The sequence below is a fragment of the Trichoderma breve genome, chromosome 2, assembly GCF_028502605.1.
Source record: "Trichoderma breve strain T069 chromosome 2, whole genome shotgun sequence".
Taxonomy (NCBI): Eukaryota; Fungi; Ascomycota; class Sordariomycetes; order Hypocreales; family Hypocreaceae; genus Trichoderma; species Trichoderma breve.
Window position 1 is genome coordinate 1,734,680 of NC_079233.1, and position 25,751 is coordinate 1,760,430.

Sequence of the window (25,751 nt, forward strand, 5' to 3'; positions counted from 1 at the left end):
CCACAACCTCACAGATCAAGATCAAGATCAGCATGGTCCAAGAGCGAGGGTCCAAGCAGCGGGCCCCTGATAATGCCAATGACCCCGAGAGCGACACTGACATCTCGGCCTTGATCAAGTCCACTCTCAAGGGCAATGGACAGGCCGATACCAGCAGTGCCTTTGGGGCAGCAACAGCCCATCCCACCTTTGGGCACCCGACCAAGATGATGTCCTCTCGTAAGCAGAAAGCCGACATCTTCATCCGTCAGAAGACTCGCCCCGAGCATCATCTCGAAAGCCGCGTCAATGGCCCCAGAGCGCCGACCTACCATCCTCGAATCGCTCCTCCGCCTCCCATGTTCAGCTCAGTCCCGTCGGCTTCGGCTTCGACTGTGCCTTCGATAGCTGCAGCACCGCAGCGTCGTGGAGAAGAGGTTTTCTATACAGATCCGGCAAAGGCCAGCGAAGATTTGAAGGCATTGCTGGAGGGAGGCTTGGAGGGCGATGACGACGAAGGAGTCGAACACGATGGGAACCAAGAGCCGTCAGGAGAAGGGAAGAAGAAGCCCACAGACGATACGGCTCCCAAAGATCCCAAGACTATAGCCAAAGATGGCAATGTGGTTGGCCTCAAGGTACAATTGCTACCTCATCAGGTAGAGGGTGTCAACTGGATGCGCGGCCGTGAACTCGGTCCGGTCAAGAAGGGCACTGTTCCCAAGGGCGGTTTGCTTGCCGACGACATGGGACTGGGCAAGACGTTACAGTCAATCTCCCTTATTCTCCTCAACCAAAAGCCAAAAAAGGACGAGGAGGGTTGGAAGAAGAGTTTTCAAAAGGTCGACAAGACGACTCTCGTCGTTGCCCCTCTAGCATTGATCAGGCAATGGGAGGCAGAAATCAACGAGAGGGTAGTCAAACAACACGGCCTAAAAGTACTGGTACACCACGGGCCGCAGCGGACAAAGCAAGCCGAGGACCTTAAGCAGTACGATGTTGTCATCACGACCTACCAGATCCTCGTCTCTGAGCACGGAAAGTCGTTGGATGATGCCCCGACAGGTTGCTTTGGGCTTCACTGGTGGCGAGTCATCCTCGATGAGGCACACACCATCAAAAACCGCAATGCAAAGGCCACCAAGGCTTGCTGTGCGCTGCGATCAGAGTATCGATGGTGCTTGTCCGGTACACCAATGCAGAACAATCTTGAGGAGTTGCAGTCCCTCATCAAGTTTCTTCGCATCAGGCCCTACGATGATTTAAAAGCATGGAAGGATCAGATCGAGCTCCCCATGAAAGGCGGCAAAGGCCATATCGCTCTCGGTAGGCTTCACAGCTTCCTTCGCTGTTTCATGAAGAGGCGCACAAAAGAGATTCTGAAGCAGGCTGGTGCACTCACACCTGGCGGAGTGCCATCAGCCGACGGTGCAGCAGCGATAAACGGATTTAGACATACCAACCGCAAGGTCGTCACTGTCGCCACTGAACTCTCTCCTGCGGAGCGGAGGTTTTACCAAAAGTTGGAAGCTCGTGCCGACCAGAGCATGACAAGGATGATGAAAGAGAAGATTAGCTACGCCAACGCTTTTACATTGCTACTACGTTTGAGACAGGCGTGCAATCATCCAAAACTGCTCGAGGGAAAGCTAGGGGATGACAAGGATGCGCTTTCAACGGGCGTTTCGAATACAAAACAGCAAGACGCGGATGTGGATTCGGTGGCCGATTTGTTTTCAGATATGGGAATCACCACTAAGGAGTGTAGCATTTGCGGCCGACCAGTGGATAAGAAGGGACGAGATTCTGGAGATGATCATTGTGCTGACTGCGCTTCGGATTTGGCATTCTTTTACGGCAGCGAGAAGTCAGACACTAAGACAAAGAAGAAGGCTAAAAAGACTGTGAAAACAGCATCCTCCAAGAAGAAAGGGGAGAAAAAGCGACAACAAAGACGTCCGAAGGACGAGGAGGAAGAAGAGGAAGAGGAAGAGGAAGAACGGCCTAGACCACGAAATACTCGTAGACCACGAAACCGGAATGCTATTCTTGATAGTGATGATGAAGATGAGGAGGAACCGAACCAAACATCTCGTCGTCATCGAAACCGCAAAGCCGTCATTGACAGCGATGACGAAGAAGAGGATGATGATGAGGGCAGCTGGATTGTCTCGGAGAGCGAGCGAGGAGCCCTGAAGCTCGGTAAGGCTGGAGGATCAGAAGACGAGAATGCAGAAGGTGGCGGAGACTCGATAGGATCAGAGGATTCCGAAGACTCTGAAGGAGAAGACGATGATGATCAAAGCAACCTTGATAGCTTTGTGGTGGATGATTCGATCGCCAGAAAAGAAGAAGGGTACAAGTCTGTGGACGAGGAGTCGGATGACGACTCTCTCTTGTCTGTATCTGAAATAACAAAGGGTATGGCCAAGCAGACGCTCAAGGACAAGGCTCCTCGCACCTCAAAAGCAAAGTCAAAACGCATCATCACAATTTCTGATGATGATTCCGAAGCTAGCTCAGAGACCGACGCCGATTCAGAGACCGAATCCGAGTCCGAGGAGGACGACTCAGATGCCTCTTCGGAGCACGACCCCTCGCCAGACGGCAAGAGCATCTTTTCATCAGCCAAGATCCGGGAACTCACCAAGCTGTTGCGCGCAGAGGCGCACGAGCACAAGTTCATCGTCTTTTCGCAGTTTACGTCGATGCTCGACTTGGTGGAGCCGTTCCTGCGCAAGGAAGGGTTCCGGTTTACGCGTTACGATGGAAGCATGAGGAACGATGCGCGAGAGGAGAGTTTGCGGAAGCTTCGTGAGGATAAGTCGACGAGGGTGTTGCTTTGCAGTCTCAAGTGCGGTAGTTTGGGCTTGAACTTGACTGCTGCGACGAGGGTTATCATCATTGAGCCGTTTTGGAACCCCGTACGTCTTTCTTCGATTTCCTTCTTCTTCTTATTATGTGAGATACTAACGACTATTGCAGTTCGTTGAAGAACAAGCCATAGACCGAGTCCACCGCCTCACCCAAACCGTCGACGTCGTCGTCTACAAGCTCACAGTCACCCACACCGTCGAAGAAGGCATCCTCGAGCTCCAAGAAAAGAAACGCCTCCTCGCCGAGCAGACCATCGAAGGGTCCTCCCGTAAGGGCGCTCTCAAGCTCGGCCTCAACGAAATCATCGAGCTGTTCAAGCCCATCCACACGTCGCGCTTCCAGGACGGCGGCGCGCATGTTCAGTATGACACTGCGGCGGCGGAGGATGAGAACGGGAGGGCGTCGTTTTTGCAGAAGACAAAGCAGAAGAAGGTGCAGAAGCCGGAGAATAGTGCGTATGCGCGACGGTGGTAGAGAGTATGGTTTATGACTATGATTATGATTATGAGATATAGATATGGGAAAGGGACTGGATGGGAAATTGTTTTGGTAGCACCATGAGAGTGCTTGCTGGCTTTGATGAGGTTCAATTACGCATTATCAATGAGTACATGTATATTGACTGTATACGATGATATGAATATACACCCCAACATTGGAGACCCTTTACGAAGCACACACATTATCCACCAAATTCACAACAACGAAGTCAGAGGAGCAACACAAGCAATGGAGGATAACCAATCAACTCAGAAAAAAAAAGTAGGTGGGAAAAACACAAGGTATTGTTCCTATTATCTCTCTCCATCCCATATCCACGCTAGGCATTCCATTCATGTAACCCAAAGATAGAAAAAAACAAAAAGCATTCTTCTTCCTCCCCTTTCATAAGAACAGAGTAAAAATTCGCTTCCTTATTGTTGAACCAACAATCCACTGATTAACATTCTGAAGTCAGTCCATCTAGTCTGACACATTACGCTCATTAACTAAATTAATAGACTCCCGGTTGGCGATAGTAGTCGTTTGGAGCCGGAGCGCTGGGTTCCGCCGAACCTGGGGGCACATACGGTCTATACTGAGGCCCGCCAGCCGCGCCTGATTGGCTTGGTAGATTTTGACGAGCATCGTATGCAGCGCCACTGGGCTGCAAGGGCGGCGGACTCATGGTGTTAGGAGGACGTTGGCCGGGAGGAGCAGAAGGGGGTTGTTGATTGGGCTGGTAGCTCTGGTACGACGGTTGTTGCTGCGTAGTATAGGGAGCTACTGGCTCGTTATCCTTTGGGTGAGGCATGCCTGGGCCTTCTTGAGAATAGACAGAGCTAGAATATGTGGCGGCAGAGGTCGGGTTGTTAGGAGCAATAGGAGAATCGTATACAGATGTAGCCAGTTCCTGGGCGCCGTAGGTGCTCGGTGGTTGCTGGTTACCAGGTTGTTTGAAGGGGTTGAAATTTTGAGGAGGTGGTGATGTTGAGGTATTGAGGGGAGGAGGCTGGCTGCCATTGGATGGTATTCTAGGAGCTTGTTCTCTCGGGGGATATGGCTGAGCAGCGGGCGGCTGGCCTGCAGCAGCATGAGTTGGCACTTCGGTCCCTGCCACATAGAAGGGGGCTGGTGCAGAGTGAGGAGGAGGACCTTGTGCAGGAGCCCCAGGCTGTGGGAAGTTAGGAGGTGGGGAAGAAGTCTGGTTGTACTGTGGCCGGCCTTATACCAACGGTTAGCAACTAGAGCTGACAACAATGCTGAATCACTTCAATGCGTAGGTGCGCGGGAAGTCGAACCTTGAGGACCAGGGGTGTAGAATCTCTGAGGATCCTGTTGTTGAGGTTGTGGGGGGTAGTTGCCTCCTGGCGGCGCACCGTACCCCTGAGGGCCTGGGCGCATGGCATACTGTTGGTAGTTGTGCTGAGGAGGATGAGACATGGACGATTCTAGCAGCGATTCATAGTCTCTTCGAGCCTTGATGAACTTTTCGTTGAGCTGGGTGAAGTCATCTACATTGGTTGTTAGCGGTGTCCAATTATAAGCTAATGAAAGCGGTCATTACCCTTCTTTTGAGAATACTTCTCAATTAGCTTGATCAGCTTCGGGCGGATTGCAAGCGTCTGGTGATATAGTTTCTGAGGAAATGGTTAGCACCCTGGTGATAGATCTGTGTGGATGTGTTTCAATGCGCCGCAGCCCACGTACCGAAATCTCTTCGTTGTCTTCCTCTCGCGGTCCCGTGTTGGAAGCGCTCAACAGCGTTAGGAGCTTCTCCACGTTCTTGATCTCGGCAAAGACCTCCGCTTCCATCTGAGCCTCTCGCTGCATCTCCTCTGGTGTGGGATCCGCCAGCTTTTCGACGTAGTTGAGAGGGAAGATGCCCGTCTTTCCCTTGAGTGATCCACGCCACCAATCCTTGTAGACACTCTCCAGCACAGCAATGACATCACCCTTCTTGAATTCCAGCTCGCCGGGTTCGGTGGGCGTAAAGTCAAAGAGGGCGCGTACCCTGCTGACCGTGGCAGCCGTGGTACCTGAGGGCACGGCAGTGGACGCCGGGGCATTCTGCTGCTGTTGATTGCTGGATCCCGCCTGGGCAGTTGGCGCTGCCTGGGCCGGCTTCTTGGATTCCTCGTCTTGCAAGCTGAGCCTTAGGGCCATCTGTAGCTCGTCATCCTCCTTCTGTCGGTCCTGGTCGGTCAGGCCCTGCTTCTGGGGTGCGCTGGGCGGCTGTAGCGAAGGGTTGCTCTGCTTCAGCCTGTGGAAGGCGTCACCCATAATGCCCAGGTCGGCGTCGCTGCTGAACATTTCGGTCCACTCATGCATCTTCTCCAAGATCTTGCTCTTTACTTGCTGGTGGGTGTTGCGGTCGTTTGCCAGCTTCAACAGGGCCTCGGTGAAAGCGCGGCTGGAGACTTCGCGATGCATCTGCTTCCCGCAGTTTTGGCAGAGGGCGTGCGCAAGCTGGTGGGAGAGAGGCATTAGTCGGGTGATTTTTGGGCCTCGGCGGCGAGCGGGGGAAATCCTGCCGCCATGAGAAGGGACAAAGGGGATGAACAAGGACGAACCTCGAGAGTGTAGAGCTGCACGTTGGCATTTCGGTGGGCGAGCCTCTTGATCATGCTCTGGACGGCTTCCTTGGAGCCATTCTGGTCGCCAGACACCTTGTCGCATACTTCGATGATGGCGCCCCAGTCCTCCGACGTCAGATTCTCGTCAGTCGCCTTGGCTGCGATGCTGTTAGCAAGAATACGGTGGTAACAAGGAGAGCATCGTCAAAATTATATCGATGCGAGCATCTCTCTGGGTTTGCAAAAACTCACTGACGACTTCGTCAAACGGCCCAGCCGCCGCCGCTCGGAACATGGCTACTGCTGACGACTAGAGGTATGACGTTGGTTGAAAAGGCTAGGCTGAGGCTAAGGCAGCAGCTCGAGATGCGGTCGCACGGAGGTTTGGCAGTTGGCGAAAGGATATTGCTGAAGCTCGCAGGAGATACGGAAGCTTCTTATCGGCCACGGGTGAAGCAGGTGACGACAGGATGCCGAGTTGGAGAAAAGCAGGATCGTGGAGGTGTCGAGTCTAAGTTGAGCAGTTCTAATAGTGTTAGGTGCCTCTCTGCCTTAGTTAGCCTACAAGCAGCACTTTGTGAGCCACCCAGTGCGCACATGCATGTACATGTAGGTACAAGGCGAGGACAGGCGGGTACCCGCTCAGAGTTACGACACTGGCCTCGCACCTCCAGAATTGCTGGACCGGGTACCTTGTCTGCCGGCGAATGCAGCCATGGGTTTACGCAGCAGGTCCCAGGTGCACAAGTACCTCGCCTCGTAATCCGCAGCGAGCATCCAGGCCTCCGTACCCGCAACTTGTACCTGGGAGTATTGCAAAAGCGACACTTGAACACATCAGGTAAATAGGTGGAAAAGGTAAGTGAACAAGGCAATCCATTGTTGTTTTCTATAATATTCTATTTTTTATCATTTCAAAGTTTCAAATAACATCAATGGAATACAGTCCATCAGCCTCAAAGATAGGCATGTACCTACCCAGATTTGCATGCAACCTTGTAATAAAGCTTAGAGTCCGTCCTCCTCACAGCAGAGGCTCAGCAGCTGAAGCGCCCCAGTGCCATTCCGCATTACGTGGTTGGCCGCGCCACTCCAACGCCACGCCCATCCCGTCTTATCTCGTCATTTCGCCCCATCAATGGATGTCTAGACCTAATCCATTTATAGGTACCAAGCTTCGTAGACCGTTGAGTACAAAACAAAAAGAAATCTCGTGATAAAACAGCTAGGCCGCGAATTCAGGATATCGAATCCTCTCACACATTATTACGTGTAGGTTCATGGAACCCAATGAAGAGGAGCTAGGGAGTTTCACGGATTGCGTGTCTGCGTTCGTTTCTTCTACACCCTCACAAGTAGACGCAACATACAACATCGTCAAGCAATCGAGTAAATATAATTCTCAAATTCCAGTCTTTTAAGAAAAGAAATCTTCGCCTACTTTGTACATTGCCTCGAGGCCCCATATACTCTCCAGTGCAGCCACTCATCGTAGATCCAAACATCGTCAAAGCTCTGCCTGTAGTACCTGTCCAAACCGTGTCTCGTTCGTCCATTTCGTCCCCCCCCCCCTACCGATATATACACACAGGCTCTCCCGGCCGTAATACTAATAACAACACAACAGAAATAACAAAGCCGCTCGCCGGCCAAAGGGAGGAGAAAAATAAGGTCCAAAGAGTAGAAAAAGAAAAAATGCAACCCTAAATCCCCGTGCCCGTTGTGGGGGGTTCCATGTTACCGGTATCCAAAAGAAAAGAAGAACAAAGAAAGAAAGAACCTGATGAAAGGAAAAAGGAAGAGAAAGGATAAAAGAGAAAGAGAGGCGAGAAGAGCGACAATTTTATAAGGAGATACCATCAACGCCCCAAAATCAAAATATCCAGTCAATCATTAGAACAAAATGCTGTCTCAAAAGCCCGGCACTGGAGGGCTTTTTTAAAAAGCAAGATGATGAGTCTATCAACAATCTGTGCAATCAATCAATCAATCTTTAGCCAGCAAAAGTATAGTCTCGTGTGGTTTCCTCAGCATCACTCGGCCCATCCTCTTCGAGTCGTGCCTCGTGGCTCGAAATGGGGTCGTTCAGTAGATGCGGTGCCGCTACCGCTACCGCTACCGCCGCGGCTTTCTTCCAGGCTTCGCCTCCCCAGAGCGTCCATCTCAGAGAGAGTAAAGACTAGCGGCTCTTCACCAACAGCCTCATCATCTGGGCGACTAAGCCTACTAGTCGACCCAGCAAAGCTGCCTCGAGAAGAGTGCGGAGGAGTGCTTCGACGGCCACCTGCCATTCCTGCATACCGACGTCGATGGAAGGGGGAGCTTGGCTGCGTCGCAGAAATAAACCCATCCGGGGGAGTGTCACTCGCTGAACCTCGTTGGATCACGTCCGATGACTCGGCAGTCTGAATGCCAGTCGCCGGCCGAAGCGGGCTAGATGGATCCTCTTGCTGTCCGGGTAGCTCCTCCTCCAACTGCATTTGTCGGCCGAGAAGTGTACTCAGAGTTGGTGGCTCCCTATCGTTTGCCCCGAGACTAATGCTTCGATGCGCAGCAAACGGCAGATCGGCCTCCTCGTCATCAGTTGCAGCTCGGACCTGCTGAGCAACAGAGCTTGATCGGCGGTGATGGGTGCCCAGTCTAGGGGATAGAGGAATATCAATCGCAGTCGTACCGTCCTGAGTCGACCCTGTTGCTCTGGCTTGTGATGAGCCTCTCGCAGGCGGCTCCACCCTCGTATAGGTCGCCGGTGTATAGTCTATAATCGAATTCTCACTGAGGCGAGATGGGATTGCGGGCGTATGTGGTGTATGCGGTGACACTGGTTTTCCGGGAGAAGAAGATGTAGATAGCGAAATCGTTCCACCAATGCCAGTCAAATTGGCCAGCTGTCTACTTGAAACGGTTGAGGAACGATTGAGTTGCATCGAAGAAGTCATTGACTCGGTCAAGGCGTTGTTCGACTCCCTCATCATTTGGAACTTGGACAGCTGGGCTACCGTTCTGCTCGTTGCAGATTCTCCCTTCTTGCTTGGCTCAAATGACTTTAGCGTCTTTTTGCTGTCTAGAGCCTTTAGGAAATCAGAGATATCGTCCTCCTCGGTCTGCAGCGAACTATAGCTTGCTGCTCCAACCTCAGCGAGAAATCCGGATCCTGGTTGCGCAATCGATGAGGCCAGGCTCTGCCTCCCGCTGCTGCTCTGCTCCTCATCACCCATCCGACTCGTGCTGCCAATCGATAATCGCCCTCTCCGGTGCGTGAAGCTGCTGCTATATTTGCTGGCCGATGCGGGTCGTGGGGATCCTGCTAAGGGTGAATCGGTGGTGTTTACGGAAGTCGGTCCGCGAAGCGAGGCCGGCATACCTGCGGTCAACGAAGATCGGTTTCCTGGTTGTCGGAGGGACGGTAAACTAGGTCTAGTAAGAGATGCGGGCGATTCTGGGTCAGTGTGTCGGGGAACAGGAGATCCAGATAGGGATCCAGCTTTAAATGGTTGAAAAGATATGGAGGGCCTTCTTCGATCTTCTCCAACGCGGGCCGTGGGTCTTGCTGCAGATGCTCGCCCTGATATCGGCAGTGAATGAGGCGCTACCCCATTATCCGTTTGCCGTGGAAATGATGCCGGCGGTGAGCTCGTATCTGAGCCGGGCGGCTTGACCGCACGAAGCGCAGATATAGGGCTCGTTCCTATGGGACCATCGCCGTGAAAGGTTGACAGACTACCATATGTCTGGTGAACGTCATTCACGCTTACCCCCCGGCGGTGGTCTCTCAGTGAGCCTGCTTCAGCCATGTGTCGCTGTGGTAATGATGGCTTGAAGAAATTCTCATCGACTCCCATAAAACGGGAGCTCAAAAGTGACTCTGCGTCGTCAACGCGGAATGTGCAGTCGTTTCGATAAATCACAGAGGTGCATAACCTGCCAACAGGGACCTCGAGATCTCCAAACATGTACTCCGTCACTGCGTCCCTTCTCCCGTCGATGGAATTCTTCAAAAGATCGGGCCGTGATCTGTCCGGGTCCGACATTCTGATCCTGCACTGGGGAATCAGGGCTGGGTGAGAGTTTTTAACAGCGCCTTGGCTGGCAAACTTCCACGCCGGCAATAGTTTGGTGGCGACAAAGAGAGATCGGAAAAATACAATGGCTTTCTTGTAAATGGTAGGCAAAATGGGTCCGAAGTCGTCCAAAGGTTTATCGACAATCGATTTGAGTTCCACGCGCCATCGCTCTAGTATAACCTCAGTCGGCCTTCTGATGTTGGTAAGGGAATCGCTGCCACTCGAAGATGTCGACGCAGCGAGCTGCTCTAGGACGTCCCAGCGCTTCCCGTCCTCGTCGATGATGACAAGACTCTGGCTTTCCTTGAGCGTCGACGCATCAAGATAAACTTCGATAATCATGGGTGGAGGGCGGTTTTCAAGACTGCCGCAGTTCTTCCATATCCTCAACTCTTCCCTAAACTCGTCAATCTCTTCGGTTTCGATTTGGTACTGTGGCAGCACGGTCAGATATCTAGCTTTTCCATTCCCACATATAGTTTGGGCCATACCCATTTATTAATCTTCGGTACGCCATTGGCGCCGTGGACTGGCTTAACTTTCATGCGCGAGGAGACGACGACAGCGGCGATTTTGGTGTGGAAGTTCTGGCGGCACAAGCAAGGTTAGCCCATTGAAAGCCAGATATAAAGGCACTCGTCCTCGACAGAGCCATGATCCAACTTACCTGGACTATCTGATCCAACTTTCTAATTGACTCAGCCGGCGGTCCGGTTTGTTCCATCGTGGGTGAGCTCGCAGATTCCCTGGCGGAGAGGCTCGATCCCGCCCGCGGACGAGATCCCACAGCGCCCTCTCGCAGGCTGTTGGATCGCATGGGTGACCTAGCTGGCGAGGCGAGCCTCGGTGGCACCCGGCCTTGTTGATGCATGGCTGGTCAAGAGAAGGGGGAGGAGAGGGAGGAGGAGGAGGAGGAGGGGAAAGTAGCTTGTATCGGCTCTCGAGACCAAGGTGTGTTTCCTGTCGTTGAGAAAGAAACAAACGGACGGCAGTCGATCAAACTCGGATAGGGGTGTCGGTCTGGAACTGAGACTGCTCTTCCATCGTTGGCGTGGGCGTTGATTTCGACAGGATCCAAGGGATGCTCGTCCGCTCTCTTCGTGCGGGCGGCGCTCGCGTCGAGCAGGTATCGATTATGGGCAGCAAGGCACAAACTCCAACCCAATTCCGTGCGATGCAGTCAACCGGCAAACTGAGGCCGATGACTGGTCAATCGTGGTCCGCGGGATGAGGCAACCTTGGCTAACTCGCCAGGCAGCAGAGGGGGAGGACCTGATAAAAGGGCCTTGATGGGCTCGGCAGACAGGCAGCCAACGCAGAAGCGGCCAGTAGAAGTCGAACGGGCAAAGTGACGACGCTACAGCTATGCTATCCGCAAGCACTCAGCATCCCAATGCAATGGAAATGCCCAGAAGAGAGAGAGGCGACGAGGTGTTGCGATCCCCCAAGGTTCCAACTGTCTCGAATCGAATCGATAAAGTCTGTGGAGACGGGTATCGTCACAGGACGCGAGCTCCTTTTAGCACAAGAGTCACTCGCCCCGGCACTCGTCCGACCCCGTGATAGCAGGCCAGGGTATCAGGTACAGGGACTTCGTCATCCGACAGCGCGCAGAGAGCTGCAGAACGGGCCTCGTCAACGCCGCGCTCGCACTTGAATGCCCTTGTAAGCGGTGAGCTCTGGGGGGCAGAGAAGTCGCTGGATATGGATTCTGGGTGGATGAAAGAACCAAGATTTGATGCTTCTTCTCTCGTCAGCCCGGCTGATAAGGTTTGGGAGAAAGCCGGGGGACGGGCGAGGTTGGTGGAGAGAGCACATAGCTGAGGCAATGTGGTAGTGGGTATGTACCGGGGAGGTAGTGCAGTACCATGAACAATACGGAGCACGGAGCACTGGGGGCGCTAAAGTGCTATTGAAGCCCAGCTCTTAGTGAGAGTTGATGAGCGTCGAGGTCAACCGGGGCCGGAGCCAAGTACCTGTCAGGTACCTGGAGGTACGGGGCCCGGCACATGTCAGCTCCAATTATTGGTCTCGTGCTTCTGAGCACGATATCGACGGTATCAAGAGTCCAGGTACAGGTGCAGTCTGCTGGATACTGCTGGGGTCGATCTGTACATGTATGCGCCAATTCCTCCCAAGTCGTGACGATGCAAATGGCGCCTCAGTATCGTCCAAATCGCCCTGCCTCGGATCAAACTGAGTCGCTACTGTACATCCCAACTACATGCACCTTAACAGGTACCGAGTACCTCTGACGCAACCGCCCAACCGCCCACAGCCGACCACACCGCTGAAGCCAGCGTTCGAATGGGCTGCAGGGCGAGCTTTTAGCACGCTCATGCGCTGTGGCCTCAGCGATTCGAGCGAGCATGCCGAAGCTGTGGGGGTCCTATCGCGCAGCTGTGGTTGGCCCGCCCAGCCCATTTGATGTCAGAAGCCCATTGATTCATGATCCGATTTCCCTCCGGACTGGCTTGCTCTTTGGGGGAGTTGTCGAGGCGACGTACCGCCACGGTACCTGGCATAACATGCAGGATGCCCAGCCGCTGGAGCCAAAGTACCCGGTACAATAATGGCCATGCACTCCATTTACATCCAATGCTACCACGGCCTTGTTCGCGATTCACGCAACAGCTGGGGCTAGCCGCAAAGGGATGGCCGGATCAGATCAATCGAGGCTTGCCAGGGAGGGCGACTGAGATTAACAAATCCTGGCCGCCGAGCACGCAAGGTAGTGGCAATGGCGAGATTGGATATCACATCACACGGAAAATAAAATAGAACAAACATTCATTGATCAATTGCTTATTTACTAGGCACGGTTAGTATTATACCTCCCTAGTACAGAGCATTGCAGGGTGCCCAGGTATGATATTACAGTAAGCAATAATAAAGCTCCCGATTTCCGTCAATACGTAAAAGAAGCCCGGAGAGGCCATTTTCATACTACGCCCAATCCACTCCCATCACAAACAATCCTCACGGCCTGGTCCTTGCAACCTGAGGGCCTGTGGGACAAGACATGCTCGGGATTGGTGTCGCACAGCCGTTCGCTGAGCCCTAAAATTGTGTCGGTGAGGCCCTGAAGCCTCTGAATGGCTGTGTCTGTGTCACCCAGCAAGATGTGCTGGCATTTCTAATGAATTGGCCATCTCCGCCGTCACTTGCTCCCTTTTGCCGGTGATTATCGGGAATCTCTACTCCGTACTCCCGTCCTGTGAATACGACAGGCAGTCTTGCTCCTCACCTGCAGCTTCTTACCTGCCCGTGCCCCCCAAAATCTGCAGTTATTGGTGACACGAGAAGCGTGCCGGGCCATGATTGGTATTGTTACAAAGTCGCACCTGAGTACAAGGAGCTGGGGATATCTACTATATAATATTAAAACTGCCGGTGTAGCCGTTAAAACAAGTTCAAGTAAGCCAAACACAAACTTCTAACCCGATTAAAAAAACTTACATTCCACCTCTGTTCGTCTTCCCTCTACCTCGGCCCCGAGATGCATTACCGCCGGTCTTGGGTGCTTCTTTTGTACTCGTACTTGAGCCTTCAACGCCAGGCTGCTGATTGTTTGTCGGCTCACTGCTTCGAGCCTTTCCACCCCTTCCCCGGCGGCCACGTCTTCCTCCTCCCTGCTCCTCCTTGCCCTTTGCTCGACTGTGCCGCCTGGCCTCCTCTTCCTGCGCACGACGACTCTCTTGGTCCCACCACTCCTGAAAGGCTTGTTCTTGTTGAATCTCCTGGAGAGATCGCTTTGCCACTGCCTCCTTGACCTGCTGCTGCTCTCTTTGCTGTTGCCCGATGATATCTGCCATGCTCAACCCCAACGTCGCCTCCGTCTTTTGTGCCGGCTTAATGTAAGATTTGGAGTGAGGTATCAGAGGCTTCTGCTGTTGTTTTTCCGCTCCAGCGCTTGTTTGGGCTGTTACCTGTGGGTTGCCAGGACGCCCCTGTCCGGGGAATCGAGTATCTGGGGAAGCTGTCCGTCTCGGCGTGGATCGAGGATTAGACTCAGATGCAACCAGAGGCTTGACATTGGTAGATATTGCGTTTCGCTGTGCAACGTCAGACGCCATCGCTTGCTGCAGTGAAGTCTTTGGAACGGGCGTTGCTGCTTTCCATGGTGGCGGAGTTTTCTTAGACGATGATGTTTCCCACGGTATTGCTTTAGCCTGCTCTTCTTGCGCTGCGACCTGTGATTCCTGCTGCATCTGCATCTGTTTCTTGCGTTCTTTCTGTGACATTTTGGAAAGCGGTTTACTAGACGAGTCCTTTGTCATCTGTGCCGATAAGGCGGCCGTCAACGCTGACTTTCCGGAAGCCTCAGACATAATGTCCTTCAGATCTAGTTTAGCAGTAGGCAGTGCCGCAGAGGCCCACGGAGGGTTGGCAGTTGAGTATGGGGATTCTACATCGTTCCTAACATCTTTGGAAACAGGCGCCGAGTCGATAGTCGGCTGCTGGTGAGAAGGCAGGCTTGGAACAGGCGACTGCGGTGTCTCGGCTTTGTCTTTGCCTTTTGAGCTCTTCCACTCTGTCGGGAGCCTCGAGATCGATCCAGCATCAGTATCGGTGCGGGTCAAAGGGGGCGATAGCTGCGGAGACACGATTCTGCTTCCTCCAGAGGGTGCTTCATCATCCATATCAAAGATCATATCGGCTTGGGAATCCTTGGGGCGTAAAGTCGGACTGAATGGCTCATTCCGACCACTCCTTGACTGTCTGGTGTGTTTCTCAGGGGTCTCTAACCCTCGCGCAAGATCATCCAGACTTCCAAAGCGTGGCTTGTATACAGAGGATAATCTTCTCTCTTCCTCCTTCTGAGCGTGCTTAAATGCCATCTCTTTGACACGACGCCTTCTTTCTTCTTCAATATCAACCACTAGGTCGGGGTACTTCTCGTGGAGCAGCAGCTCCGCTCGACCGCTCTTTGCAATTGGGAAGCACGCGAGCTGATTGTCTCGAACCTTGCTATCCAGTTCGTACAATAGTTCTTCGTCGAGGGAGTCTAGGAAATGATTCTCGAGCATAGATTCTAGCTGCAAGCAGATATACTCCAGCCCAGTGTCCTTGAACTCCGCCACTGAACAAGCGCTGATTTCATTCAGGAGATTCGATATATTGCGATTGGTTACAAATTTGCCAATTAAGGATTGGCATATTTGTGACAGCCGATCAATCATGAGCTCGTTGGCCACGCTGAGCACATCCAGGACGAGTTCTGAGAATTCGTCAATCGACGTAGCCATCACTTCATCGAATATCTCTTCACCAATATCTCCATATAAAAAGTTGAGCACATAGGAGAATGTCTCCGGGTGAATGTGCTTCAAGTCAATCCGAACTGGCTCGACGTGCTGCATTGCGTCGCGGCGACCAGCTAGCCATTGTCCTTGTGATCTACCGTTGAACATTCCATCAAAAAATGCACAGCGCTGGCACAAGAGATGACTGTGGAGCATCACTTCGTCCCCATCCAGTTCTAATATCACATCGCCATCCTCAAAGAACAAGGGGTCGGTTATTGCTTCCTGCAAATCGACATCAAGCGTTCGCTCCAGGCCTGCCTGCAGCCGAGCAGCGGCCTCCAGTTTCGGCATGTTGAGCTTTGTAGCGACTTTCATTAGGTCCGTTCGAACTTGGCGGAAGCGATGGGCTAGAGCCGGGGCTTCGCGCGTGTATTTCCACACGGGAATAATGTTGTCTTGGTAGGCGTATACCACAATATTCAGCATTGTGAATATGTCAATGTGGAGCAGAGTCAGCACCACCTTGTCATTGATAATTTCCAAGGCAAATGTGTCCGATTGTGGCTGGAAGCCATCAAGCCGAAAGTCTGACAGAGCCTGGCGGAGGACGGAGCTCCTTCCAGAGAGAAGCCAGCCGTGCACCGGTATCCTGATATCTGGCGCGGCAGTTGTGCGAATCTCTAGGTCGGTATCGTATAAGAACGAGTTGGCTTGTAGCCAATGAAGCATGTCCGTTTCGATATCAGAAGAGCTTAGAATCCGATGGGCCATAGTGCCAGGACCCTCTCTGATGATAGAAGCGTTCCAAGCTTTCCGTAATGAGTCACTCTCAGAGCTGCTTTCGGGAGTGTAGAAGTCCTTCAAGCAAAGGAGAGAGCCCATATCGTTCCAGAGATTCTGCTCGGAAATGTGAATTTCCTGGGCCATGACTTTGCTATCCTTTCGAATGGCAGCAAACGCCCCGAAAGTAGAGCTGCGCACAGCCACGCAATCCGTGATGTAAGGAACACGCTGAAACTTGAAGTCTTTTCTCTTGACATCGCCAGAATCGACAATGGATTCGATCTTGCCCTTGAGGCGTTTTATTCTCCTCCAGACAGCGCCAGATGCTGTGCAGATGATGACAGATCCATGCTCCCCAACGCTGACCGATGTAACACCGTCTTTTCCTGAATCCCATATGCACTGCGGCTGGGAAACCGCACTCTTGATTTTGACGGGGTTGGTCGTGGAGCCAAATGGGGCTCCAGCATCTCCCTTATTACTCACTTGCATGGTGAAGAGATCGCCACGAGCCGTGACTGCAGCGATCGTCTCACCACCAGCTGCTATGTATCGAATATCTCTTCGCGATACGTCGAACTTGGTGGAGAAGACGCTTGCATTGAGACTGCGGTTAAGGGCAACGTCGGGGAAGGCGAACCTTACGAGACTGTATCCGTAATTGGTGAATACCCAAACTTGATGATTTGATAACAAGCAGGTGGTGGCCCTGTCAATCGCGGCAACCATTTCAATCGGCGCCGACAAAAGAGAAGCGGCAACTTTGCGAGGCGTCTGCTGTAGATCCAGTGATCTAGAATCAGAATCCATAAGGGCGAGCTGGCCCGCATTGCGGCCCCAGCAGTATAACGACGATCCAGTGTGAGCAACCGAATGTATGGATGATGCAGCGATACCAAGGACGATCTCTTTCTTGAGAGGGCCGAAAACCTGCCGCGGGACGAGGCTCATCGGCTCTTCATCTGTCCTCAGAGGAGGAGGCAGCACGTAGCCAAGTTGCGAATCGGAATTGAGGCCCCAGGTCCACAGCTCGCCGTTTCCAACGACTGCCATTGAGTGGTTCTGCCCAAGGGCAACCTGAGAAACCTTTTTATCTGCAAATGGCCCGGAGAGAGGGGCGAATTTAAATTGTGTATTCTCGTCCCCAAGTCCGAGTCTTCCGCCGCGACCAACGCCACAAACATAAAGGTTGGATATCGGGTCATCGGTAAGAATAGCAGTGTGCAGCTTTGACATGGCCACGTCCTGGATTACCAAGGGTCGGTTTTGAACCAGAGCAGGGATGGTTTCAAGGTCTGTCGTGACATTGAGCGGTGCATCCACATGTTTCTGTGTAAGGTAATCATCATAGAAGCGGCGGATGGATTGGTCTGACCGTTGTAGCATTATCCGCTCAGGATACTGTCGGTCATCCTCATCCCCAACCCCAAGGGAAAGGTTCTTGTTGCTTCCAAACATGAAGAGTTCATCTCCCTCGGCATAATGTTTGTTGGCGTGCATAAATTTAGAAGCACTATACGATTCAAGGTCAGTCAACATCGAGTGCGAAACAGCCAAGAATGAAGTGTCGCAGTGATAACTTACCTTTGGTCAAAGTCCCCGTCACCAAGGTCCGAATCATCATCGTCCAAAGACTGAACCATCGTGTGACGTAACGATCTCGCAGCAATCGTCGAGTTATAGAGGTCAAACGGACTGTTTCCTTCGTGATCCTTGGTCTTGATGAGCTGGCCAACCTTGTTAACAGCACCAAGAGTGTGGTTTACCAGATCCCCACGCTCCTTTGCCAGTAACGCTCTAGCTATTGATGCATTTCCAGCGTACAGTGACCTATGCAGGGCATTCCAGCCGCTTTCAGGATCTTGAGCGTACAGGTCGATATGGGGGTGCTCGAGTAGAGCCTGAACGAAGGCCAGGGCGTTCGGATCGGTAGAAGAAGATGCGCGCAGCAATAGCGTCAGTCCGGCATGGTCACGACTGTTGACTTCCGCTTTGCCCAGACCAGAGCTGCCGTCTTTTGCTTTGCCAAGGCCAGGGGTATAACCTGACGCCTTACGCGGTTTGATGGTAGTCCTTGGTGAAGTCCCGATGCTACCGGGACTCGCTCCAAGATGTGTTCCAACGCCTACCGCTGGACTCCTTGTTGTCGCCTGGGTATTGGGGCCGGCCGAAGCCAGCAGACGCCGAAACTTGTCGACATCGTTCTCCCAGAAGTATTTCCAAAGCAAATGACTCATCGGCCGGGGATAAGCTGCTGCACGACGGACAGGAGGCCCAGACGCCTGAAAAGGCACCTCGCTGTGAGTCTCGCAGGATCACGGCTTTTTTAAAGGTGCGATTCGAAGCGCCGGAGAGTTGCTGACGCCTCAGCAACCACAGTCGAAGCTCTCTTTTGCGGAATTCGATGCCAGGAGATTGTGCGACTCGGCGTGGCTGCAGCAAGACGTGCGTGTGTGGGACTCGACAAGTTGTTATCACCGAATGCGCACGCAGGATAAATCGTCGATGGATGGCAAAAGACTCTGTTATCGATAATATCGAGGGGCGGCGCGAAACGATCTGGATCGGCGAGTGGTTTGAATTTGGATGAATTTGGATCCTCGGATGAGTTTGATGAAGAGGATGTGGCGATAATGGAGGATTCGAAGATTAGAAGCCGGATGGTGGTTATATCTCTCCAAGTTCCAAGCTCCGTGAGCGTGGCCTTGCGCATTCCTGGTACCCGGAAAGTACATCGAAGATGCCGTAGCGGCTGTTAGGTCAGGACTCGGCAGCTCATATGTCTATGCCGAGCTACGGGGCAGCAAGCAGCTGTTAATACAGTAATAAATTTGGAAGACCGATTAAAATCGCTACCTAGTGCCATATTATTATGCAAATCGTTCGAATTTAACCTCTTTAATGGAATTATCTTCATCAAGTCAAGACCAGTAAGTTTGTATACCCTTATCATATTGCGTTTCCCAACATTGTACCTGTCGCTTCCTCCTTTCTGCCCTGTGGTTGATGATGGCGGGGTTTAGGTCCGGGCCACGGAGCACTTGCGCCGATAAGACGGATAGCCCTCTCTGCAGCCATGGCCAATAGCAGTGCGCAAAAGCAGCCTGTGCTAAATCGCTTTGACGCTCAGCTTCCGGATAAGGCTTCCCAACGACGGCACATGTCGACATTGCGAGGGTCTAATTTGCTGATACACAACCTCTGGGTCGTGGGACGTGCGCGTCTAGGTAACTTGGAAGAAGACCAGCTGAGCCGAAAGGGGGCTCGGCAATCTTCTGCTACTACTGTACCGAGACGAGGTACAATTCCCCGGATCTACCATACAAAAGATACTAGACAGCCAAGCACCAAAGATCGTACCTTAATACGCATTTATCTCTACCGGGTGGCAGTAGGAGCAGGACGCGCACCAGGAAGCCGGGCCCTTCCGAAGACCATCAGCCGCCGTGCATGACTTGTGTGTGGGGGAGAATTCTGAACCCCGCCATCGGGGTGCATTGGGGCCGTCTCGTCTCTGCCCTACTACTGACTAGCAACATCAACAGCACAAACGAGTATATATCTATTCAAGAAAAAGAGAGGAGTCTCATCAACAGGCTCTAGAGTAAGTTGGTAAATCCAGATTCACCATATAATTATCAGTGGTGACTTGATAAGTAGTATGCAGTGTGTGAGAGGTGGATAGCTTTCCAGGTATCTGAAGATGGACTCGATGATGATATGAAAATGCCTCTAGTTCAGAATGCCGAATCACAGGTATCTTTACGTAAATCCAGACAAGAACTGCATTGCTTTACGTACTGAAGTATCATGCTAAATAAGCATATTACTACGCTACCTATCAACGAGCTGCGGAGATCAATATACATGAGATTGAATGGCATCAATCCCGAATTATATCCAACTTACACGGAATCCCGCCATCGGGAAATGGGTCCCTGGAAGCTCTACTCAACTCCTGACGTGATTATTTCTAGCGTATGCAAGTGCAAGTGCTTCGCATTCCGTACTGACGGATTAAGCACTAAAGTCTGTACGAGTAGGGCATAACTACCACCCTGTCTCTAGACTCGAGGTCATCAATTCGTCTCGTCTCATCAGACTAACGCACTGCTAGTGTCGCGTGTTCTCGTCCAGTTTTCGTGACCCTTGGCCGCTAAAACTGCACCACTGGACAGGGTCTCTGCTAGCGCCCAGGTGGGACTTGTCGCTTATAGCCGGCGACACTCAGCCCATGAAATGGCCTGCCCGCCGCTAAAGATAATTGGAAAAAAATTCCCCTCCAGAGTGACGCTCCGATCTTCCTCCGCTAAGTACAACGACAATCGCATCTGTGCTCGGCCGCTTCTCTGCCACGGAATCCCTTCAGCACTGCAATTGATTGATCCAGGTCGAACAGCCAATTTGTCAAGATGGCCGAGCCAAAGCCCCTTCCCTTCCAATACCAGTTTGCCGCAGGTACGCTCAGATACTGCGCAGTTCGCTCCAATTCTACTTGATGGCAGTTAACGGCTGACAATACATTCAGGCGCAATTGCGGGCGTCTCGGAGGTGCGATTTGAACCCGTTGTTCTTGATGTAAACCTCAGCTAACGATTCGTCTTTCTTTCTATAGATTCTGGTCATGTACGTCGCACGATATCCTTTACGCTCACTAGCCTGAGTAGCCATACTTACAAATCGCCGTGCAGGTATCCTTTGGATGTGGTCAAGACTCGAGTTCAGCTGCAGACCGGCACGGGTTCAGGTGCCGAAGCATACAATGGCATGCTTGACTGCTTCAAGAAAATTATCAAGCACGAAGGGTAGGTCACTTTCTTCGCTTCTATTGCTCCGCTTCTATTATCTCCTTTGGAGCTCCCTTCTCACAGAGACGCAGGTTCTCACGCCTCTACCGCGGCATCTCTGCTCCGATTCTGATGGAAGCCCCCAAGCGAGCCACCAAGTTTGCTGCCAACGATGAATGGGGCAAGGTCTACCGCAAGATGTTTGGCGTCGACAAGATGAACCAGTCATTGTCAGTCCTCACTGGTGCTACCGCAGGTGCCACCGAATCCTTCGTTGTCGTTCCATTCGAGCTGGTCAAGATCCGTTTGCAAGACAAGGCGTCTGCTGGAAAATACAACGGCATGGTGGATTGCGTTCTCAAGATTGTCAAGAACGAGGGCCCCCTCACTCTTTACCAAGGTCTTGAGAGCACAATGTGGCGACACATTCTCTGGAACGCCGGCTACTTTGGCTGTATCTTCCAGGTCCGTCAGATGCTTCCCAAGGCTGAGACCGGCAGCGGCAAGATGGGCAACGACTTGATCTCTGGTGCCATCGGTGGAACCGTGGGAACCATTCTCAACACTCCCCTGGACGTCGTCAAGAGCAGAATTCAGAATACTCCCAAGGTGCCCGGCCAGGTTCCCAAGTACAACTGGGCTTTCCCCTCCGTGGTGACTGTTTTCAGAGAAGAAGGTTTCGGTGCTTTATACAAGGGTTTCTTGCCCAAGGTGAGCCTCTCTTGTTCCTTTATAGATATTCTGCATTTGCTCACCTCTGTTAGGTTCTCCGTCTCGGACCTGGAGGCGGTATCCTTTTGGTCGTTTTCACCACCGTCATGGACACTTTCCGCAAGTGGCAATCATAGAAACAGATTACGGTATTGGAAAAGCAGCATTAGAGAAACTGGTCGGGCCGTCGGATGACCCGCAACGTCGACTTGTCACACTATGCTTAGAGAACTTGACGCTCAGCATTTAGACGATTTCTTCTTGGATTAGATAGGTACTATATCTCCATTGTTTTGTTTTGTTTTTTAACCTAGACGATGGCTGCGGCAGGTTTATGGGGCTTATAAACAGGCGGTTCCAGCGTTTCAATCGTCAAAAGCGGCAACGAGTACAGTCACAAGATTCTTAGAAGTATAGACGCTTCAACATATACTATTTACTCCTTAATTTCCATCATTGTTCCCAAACGTGCTTTCGATAACGGCAGATGGCCAGATGTCCATTTTATTCATCCTGACAGCTGCTCAAGGTCATGTAGCATCCTTCTCCAACCGCTCCATACGACACCTGCTTGCCAGCCTACAGAATATCTATAAGAGTGCACGTTCATCGCCTCTTCTCCTGCTCTTTGCAGCCTTTTCACCGCTTCAAGGCAGAATCATTGAAGCACCACGTGATTCAAAATCACCTATATAGTCCCAACTCTTCTCTTCCTCTGTTCTTCCATCTCTTCCTCCCACCACTTTTCATCTCTACCTCTCATCACTCCTCCATCTCTTCCTTCACCCACCCCTCTCCTACGCTTCCTTCACATCACTCAGCCTTCTACTTGCTCTTCTTTGCCTTCCAAGCCACTGCCGGCGATCAGGAGAGCGTTCTCTTGTTCCAGTCTTGAGCACAGTCACTATGGATGACAATTCAGATGACGATGATCATCTTTCAACCATCAACCTTACTCCTTCTGAAGCCAATACTGGCGCTTCAGACGAGTATGACCTCTCACATGATGAGGATGATGATCCTCTAGGTGAGCATGATCAACCTCCACAAGATGATACTCTGTTAGTACGATTCTGATATGTTGGCATATGCACCAGCTGCAGCAAATGCTGCCGATGACGACCCATCTGGCGTTCCCGAAGACGAAGACGAATATTCACTCACCGACTCTGACGCAGAAGGAGCACACGCGTTCCGCCATGCTGCCCCAGAATATCGATGGCGCTTCAATCGTGTTCATCACAAATCACGGGAGCGAAAGAGAGCAATAGAAGAACTAAACGCGAGGATTATAGACCTGGAAGCAAGAAATCGGCTGCTTAATGAGAGAATTGTAAGACTTAGCCAACCGAGGGACACACTGAGGAAAACTCGAGTGGTGCGTAGCCTCAGGAAGTTTGAAAATCTCAAGCGTCTTTGCTCCTTGACTAACCAGTGGAGCAGACTTGGCCAGATCGCATTGGCAGTGAGAGCTGGGAAACAATCTACAAGCTCTCGTGCTTGGAGGGAAATGCTTCGCCTAAACTCACAAAACTTCATCCGGATCTAAATCTGAGAAGGCCTACGAACCGAGAGCTACAAGCAGATCTATTGCAGGACGACCCTTCAGAGCACCAGAGGCCGCGGCCTTCTGATATGCTTGCGGGCAAGACACCTGGGGGCAACATACTTAGGGGAAAGCTGCCTACGAAAATACCTGATAAGATACAATTCCAGATTCTACGACATTTCTTCGACTTTCGAGGCAAGGTGGTCCATGCCATATCCCGCCTAGACCCGCATCATCCGTTAGATGAAGCGCCCATGAATCTCAATCAAAGGCCGAGCTACCTCCATCGCCTACACGTGGGAAGGACTCCGGTAAGCATTCAATTTGCGCCTGATCCCAACGTATTCCTAGCTCCTCTGTTGGTCTGCAAGAGGTGGCATTTCTGGGGCAGCCATATATTCTATGGCTTGAATACGTTTGCTTTTTCTTCTTTGGGCGAATAGGGTCGCTTTGCCAAAGGTATTAGAGCAAATGTTCAACGGCTGCAGCATATTGAGATTTACTGGCAGGGGTCGCAGCATCTCACCTTTACGATCAACGAGCGCGGGAAATATACATCACGCCGCACATTCGCGCTCGTATGGCTTCCAGAGGCCATTCGCCTCAAGACTCTGGGTGTCTACGTTCAAGAGTCCAATGAGGAGTATATGCGTCGCCAACATGAACCGAGGGGCATAACCGAGCACATGAAGTGCAAAATGCAAATACACCCTAACTTCAGAGGCTTCCGATCCCTACGCACGATACAAGGCATGGACTATGTCTATAATCTCCGAGGCCTAGACCAAGCTGAATTCTGGGATTTCGACCGGTGGCTTCATACAAAAGAGAGGAAGCGACCAGTGCGAGACTGGCACTTTGTAAAGGACGTGAACAACTCTGTCCGGAGGCCCAAAGAAGCCGGTGATCGTTGTAAATCACAGCTGAGGAATCTCTTTCCATCACTCAATTCGTTTGAGCCATCAGATGCAGATTGGGACATTCTGCTCAGAGGTCTCGGGGTAGTAGAGGAAAACGCTCCGGAAGACTCGAGTTCGGATTCTGACCCCGAGTCTGGTTCTGACCCCGATTCTGGTTCTGATTCCGATTCTGACTCTGGCTCTGATCCTGAGTCTAACTCTCGTTCCAACCCTCGCCAGAGTCGTCCTCTAAGCCCTGGTTCGGATTCAGGTTCTGATGCGAGCTCAGATGATGACGGCGACGATGATGCCCCATCACAGGCAATCCCGTGGCACAATATGGGGGACAACTCAACCAACACCGAAGAAGACGGTGGCCCTTCTACAGGGGACTCACAAGCTAACGATCTACAGCACAACTTCCACTTGCTTCGTTTGATGGCCATTAACGGTGACGGTGACGGTGATCAGGAGAGCGATGATGGATCCGCCACCGTCGTGCCAGATGACAGATCAGTCTCTGGACATCAAGTCATCGACCTTACCGAGGATGAAGATAATGAAGATCAGCCAAACCAAGAGCTTGACCAAGAACTTGACCAGGGGCTTAACCAGGAGCTCGACCAGGAGCTCGATCATGAGCTTGATCGGGAGCTTGATCATGAGCTTGATCGGGAGCCTGACCAAGATATAGCGTCTTCTGATCAAGGTTCAACCAATGGCAATGCGGAGGGCAGCCTCTTTGTTTCCGATGCTGGATACGCCCCGTCATATACAGAATCACTCACACGGAGCACGCAGGGCAATAGAAGCACGGGAGGTCGTGGGCGCGATTCTGATGATTCTGATGATACCGACGATTCAATCATCTCCCCCGCGCCGACCGCAGAAAGCGAAGCAAGTTTATTCGTCGGCTCCGCACCTTCCTACATATATCGAACAACATCATCGACGACGACTAGACGACAAAACGAAAGAAACGATATACCACTAATTGATCTCACGATAGAGGATCTGACCGACCAATTCCTCCGCGAACAATCGGCTGCGTCTTCAGACTCCCGTAAACGCGACCATCTTAAGCTCGAAGAGGACGAGGAAGACAAAGACGATGGTGGCGCTCCGGGAGGCGCGAAGAGGCTTTGCACGTAAAAAGACGAAGGCGAAATGAAAGTGAGTGAGTGGTTGGTCAGGGTCAGGAAGGACAAGGACAGCATCTCGAAGAAGGATGTCTAATTTGGGTTCCAATCCATAAAATTTCGCTTTCCCGCTAGCTTTATTTAGCTGATATCTGCGACTATCTACAGTACCGTACGTGTACAGAAAACGGAAATCCAATCCAATCTCAGTTTATTCTTTGGGCCTCTGCAGCCACCAAATCCCCCGAGTGTACTGTAGATAGGTACATCCAATGTTAATCCTCCGTAGGTGCAGGGTATTGCTGCATGCAACTGGAAGTGAGGTGTGCCCGGCCCACAGCAGTGACAGTGAATGACCTCACAGGTGCCGGCGTACTCCGGACCTATTTTCCTGGAGTGCTGCAGCTCCCAATTAGAGACGCGCAATCCGGCCGAATCGGAATTGCCTTGGACAGTAGGTACGCTGTGCCTTGGATGGAAGCCCCGGTTGATGCACTGGAATCACGCATGGAACTACAGAGTAATGCTTAATGCTTTGATGTAGGGTAAGCGCTGGGCTGACGGGCTTGCGACCCGGATCTGCCTTTGTCTAGGAGTATTTCCCTCAAGTCATTGCGTGGCTGGAGATGGGCGCCCGGCGCGTGACGTAAGGTACCAG

General features: G+C 52.0%; 6 protein-coding genes across 6 annotated transcripts; 3 read left to right on the forward strand and 3 right to left on the reverse strand.

Moving 5' to 3' along the window:
* Positions 1 to 32: 32 nt before the first annotated feature.
* Positions 33 to 3,330, forward strand: T069G_02767 (type III restriction enzyme, res subunit domain-containing protein; the record flags this gene model as incomplete). Its single annotated transcript, XM_056169977.1, has 5 exons — positions 33 to 1,839; positions 1,894 to 1,981; positions 2,036 to 2,586; positions 2,644 to 2,903; positions 2,965 to 3,330. The coding sequence occupies 5 exons, from the start codon at positions 33 to 35 to the stop codon at positions 3,328 to 3,330; spliced, it is 3,072 nt and encodes a 1,023-aa protein (XP_056030869.1).
* Positions 3,331 to 3,850: 520 nt separating this feature from the next.
* T069G_02768 (VHS domain-containing protein) lies at positions 3,851 to 6,207 on the reverse strand (the record flags this gene model as incomplete). The annotated part of the gene is made up of 6 exons (XM_056169978.1): positions 3,851 to 4,560; positions 4,638 to 4,850; positions 4,904 to 4,976; positions 5,047 to 5,805; positions 5,910 to 6,070; positions 6,165 to 6,207. 6 exons carry the CDS (start codon positions 6,205 to 6,207, stop codon positions 3,851 to 3,853), a joined length of 1,959 nt encoding a protein of 652 aa, XP_056030870.1.
* A 1,738-nt stretch (positions 6,208 to 7,945) lies between these two features.
* On the reverse strand, positions 7,946 to 10,847 carry T069G_02769 (autophagy-related protein; the record flags this gene model as incomplete). The annotated part of the gene is made up of 3 exons (XM_056169979.1): positions 7,946 to 10,408; positions 10,468 to 10,563; positions 10,644 to 10,847. 3 exons carry the CDS (start codon positions 10,845 to 10,847, stop codon positions 7,946 to 7,948), a joined length of 2,763 nt encoding a protein of 920 aa, XP_056030871.1.
* A 2,584-nt stretch (positions 10,848 to 13,431) lies between these two features.
* T069G_02770 (regulator of chromosome condensation (RCC1) repeat domain-containing protein) lies at positions 13,432 to 18,245 on the reverse strand (the record flags this gene model as incomplete). Its single annotated transcript, XM_056169980.1, has 6 exons — positions 13,432 to 13,499; positions 13,560 to 17,253; positions 17,314 to 17,521; positions 17,593 to 17,735; positions 17,775 to 17,998; positions 18,065 to 18,245. 6 exons carry the CDS (start codon positions 18,243 to 18,245, stop codon positions 13,432 to 13,434), a joined length of 4,518 nt encoding a protein of 1,505 aa, XP_056030872.1.
* A 2,175-nt stretch (positions 18,246 to 20,420) lies between these two features.
* On the forward strand, positions 20,421 to 21,643 carry T069G_02771 (mitochondrial carrier protein domain-containing protein; the record flags this gene model as incomplete). The annotated part of the gene is made up of 6 exons (XM_056169981.1): positions 20,421 to 20,466; positions 20,537 to 20,559; positions 20,624 to 20,634; positions 20,700 to 20,813; positions 20,888 to 21,506; positions 21,560 to 21,643. 6 exons carry the CDS (start codon positions 20,421 to 20,423, stop codon positions 21,641 to 21,643), a joined length of 897 nt encoding a protein of 298 aa, XP_056030873.1.
* Positions 21,644 to 22,412: 769 nt separating this feature from the next.
* On the forward strand, positions 22,413 to 25,106 carry T069G_02772 (uncharacterized protein; the record flags this gene model as incomplete). The annotated part of the gene is made up of 4 exons (XM_056169982.1): positions 22,413 to 22,533; positions 22,604 to 22,884; positions 22,950 to 23,366; positions 23,499 to 25,106. The coding sequence occupies 4 exons, from the start codon at positions 22,413 to 22,415 to the stop codon at positions 25,104 to 25,106; spliced, it is 2,427 nt and encodes an 808-aa protein (XP_056030874.1).
* Positions 25,107 to 25,751: the final 645 nt, after the last annotated feature.